Source organism: Oncorhynchus kisutch, linkage group LG13, assembly GCF_002021735.2.
Source record: "Oncorhynchus kisutch isolate 150728-3 linkage group LG13, Okis_V2, whole genome shotgun sequence".
NCBI lineage: Eukaryota > Metazoa > Chordata > Actinopteri > Salmoniformes > Salmonidae > Oncorhynchus > Oncorhynchus kisutch.
The window spans coordinates 54218661-54221389 of record NC_034186.2 but is presented as its reverse complement, the minus strand read 5'-3'; the positions used below and the strand labels follow the sequence as shown (position 1 = coordinate 54221389).

The 2729-nt window shown below is 40.5% G+C and overlaps 1 protein-coding gene across 1 annotated transcript; it reads right to left on the bottom strand.

The window, feature by feature from the left end:
* Positions 1-351: 351 nt before the first annotated feature.
* On the bottom strand, positions 352-2342 carry LOC109901492 (zinc finger protein 45-like). Its single transcript, XM_020497492.2, has 2 exons — positions 2092-2342; positions 352-1636 (listed from the first exon to the last, which is right to left on the bottom strand). Exons 1-2 carry the CDS (start codon positions 2297-2299, stop codon positions 921-923), a joined length of 924 nt encoding a protein of 307 aa, XP_020353081.1. The 5' UTR covers positions 2300-2342; the 3' UTR covers positions 352-920.
* Positions 2343-2729: the final 387 nt, after the last annotated feature.

The window sequence follows — 2729 nt, the reverse complement described above, 5'->3', positions numbered from 1 at the left end:
TGGAGAGTAGCCTAATCCATGGAGACAGTGCCACAAAATGAGTAGGCAGTGACAAAACATTACAAAACCTGGCCAGATCATTTCAAATCATCAGTCTCAAATCTAAGTCATGTGGCATCTCCTTAGTTCTCAGACTGAATTATTTACATGCTTTAATTATTGAACATGTTTTTTCAATGGCATCAAATAGCTAAGTAGGGATAAGACTATGGCAACAGATTTGGTGTGTTGATTATTTATTTTTTGCCATCAGGTGTGCACATTAGAAAGATCACTGAGGTATAAAAAAAGGACAGTAATGTAGGCATATGGAAAATGTTTTGGATCTTGTGATCACTGGAGGAAATGGTCAAAACTGATGTGACATGACATTACACCATATGAACATGACAAAAACAATCTTTATGCACAGACAGGTGCAAGATACGCCTCTAAATCTTGACCTTATTTGATTTATTTGACAAAGACAACGCACATTGATCAAGACATATTTCCATCTGCAGTCCCTGGGAAAGTGGTTACAAACATGTAAAAGACAACACACACAAAATAGCCATAGATATCCTAATTATTTTTACCTTTATTTAACTAGGCAAGTCAGTTAAGAACAAATTCTTATTTTCAATGACGGCCTAGGAACAGTGGGTTTAACTGCCTGTTCAGGGGCAGAATGACAGTTTTGTACCTTGTCAGCTCGGGGATTTGAACTTGCAAAATTCCAGTTACTAGTCCAATGCTCTAACCACTAGGCTACCCTGACGCCCCTATAATTAACCATAACATAGTGTTCTATTTTGTTATACTGTAATTATATGGCAATAGCATATGGCATATTATAATATTATATGGAAATAGAATAAAAAGCATCAGGATGTAACTTTTTCATAACAACTGTTGCCCTTTCCCCACACAAGGTGCTGTCATATATTCTCCCTCTCATGGGTAATCCTTATGTGCCTTCCAAGGGAGTTCATCCATTTGAAGGATTTGCCACAATAATTACACCTAAACGGTTTTCCATCAGTGTGAATTGTCTGATGCCTATTCAATGCGCTTGTTGTCATAAAGCATTTTCTACATATAGGACACTTATATGGTCTCTCCCCTGTGTGACTCCTCACGTGCGCTTTCAGATGATGAATATTGCTGAAACATTTGTCACAAACACGGCATTGCCATGGCTTCTCTCGGTTTTCCTGACTTTGTATTTGGTAAAGATATGAGGACTGAGCTGCTGGGTTCTCTCCGTCTTCCTCGCTTTCTATTTGGTGAAGGTATGAGGACTGACTTGGGTTCTCACTGTTTGTCTCACTTTGTATTTGGTCAAGATGTGATGAATGTGTTGGATTCTCTCTGCTTTCCTCACTTTGTACTTGGTGAAGATGTGATGAATGAGTTGGGTTCTGAATTGGATCATAGTTACTTTTCAAACAGGAAGGACTGAATGTGAAGTCTTTGGTACCAGACTCTAGCCATTGAAGTTGCTCTTCCCTCCGACTGGTCCGGAGTTCCTCCTGCTCCTTTTTAATCTGTGTGGCCTCCGGACCATCCGGTTCCAGACTAGGGCTCCACTGCTGCTCACAGTGCTGCTGCTCAGGGGGAAGATCCTCGTCAGAGACAGTCAGCGGCTGGGGGTCTGAGGGAGAATGGATTAAAAAAAAATCAAATTACATGATGAAAGCAATACATATAAGCAGTAATAAGTAGAAAACAAAGACACGCCAAGTCTGGATTCAAACCACAGCCGGGATTCGAACACCTGCCACTCATGGCTTATGCGTCCTCCCACCCCATGCACAAGATTGTCTTTTGATTCTTACTTTTGTAAAACCTACAGCATAGTGAGCATGCAGAGTTGAAGCAGGCCAGGCAAACCTGCATCTTTTGGGGGTCTGACAAAACATGTAGAATGCAGGAAGCTATCTGAATTTGTTCTTGAGAATCCAAGGGGCAATGCTGGCAATGCAATTTGAGTCGGAAGGGCAGATATTAATGAGCTTCACATCAATCTGTAGTAGCTAGATGCAGTAATATCAAAGCTGTATAAACTAAGTAGCTAGTGCCCATAAGCGTTGTAAAAAGGTCACAAACCTGTTTTTTGTAACCTTAGCATCCCCCGTAGACGGCTGTTCTCCTCTTTCGTGCGGGAAACTTCTTCCTGGTACTCTATAATTGTCTTTTCAATTGTTCCAAATATCTCATCAGCAGCAGCTGTCAATCTTTCGTTGAGAAACAATCTCAGCAACTCTATTTTTGACATTTTGAGGAATGCTAGTCGAGTAGCTACCCCAAGTAACATAAACAAAACAGTGAGGTTCTTACTTCCGGTCACGTGTTTCTCTCTCACGATTTTCTAAATAAAAGTCACGTCGAGCACTCTGAAATGGGATAAACTGAAATAAGATGTGACAATTGTATTATTAAATTGAAATTGGATTGAGTAATAATTCATGCTCCCAGAAAAAAATTAAGAGAAAGACAAAACTATTTAATAACTATATAACTATACATGTTTATAACTATATAGGCTATGCTATTTAACATATTTTGAGAAAATCTATAATCTATTGATAGATTGGCACAGCGGTCTAAGGCACAGCATCCCAGTGCTAGAGGCGTCACGACAGACCCTGGTTTGATTACAGGCTGTATCACAACTGGCCGTGATTGGGAGTCCCATAGGGTGGTGCACAATTGGCCCAGCGTCGTCCGGGTTAGAGTTTGGCCGG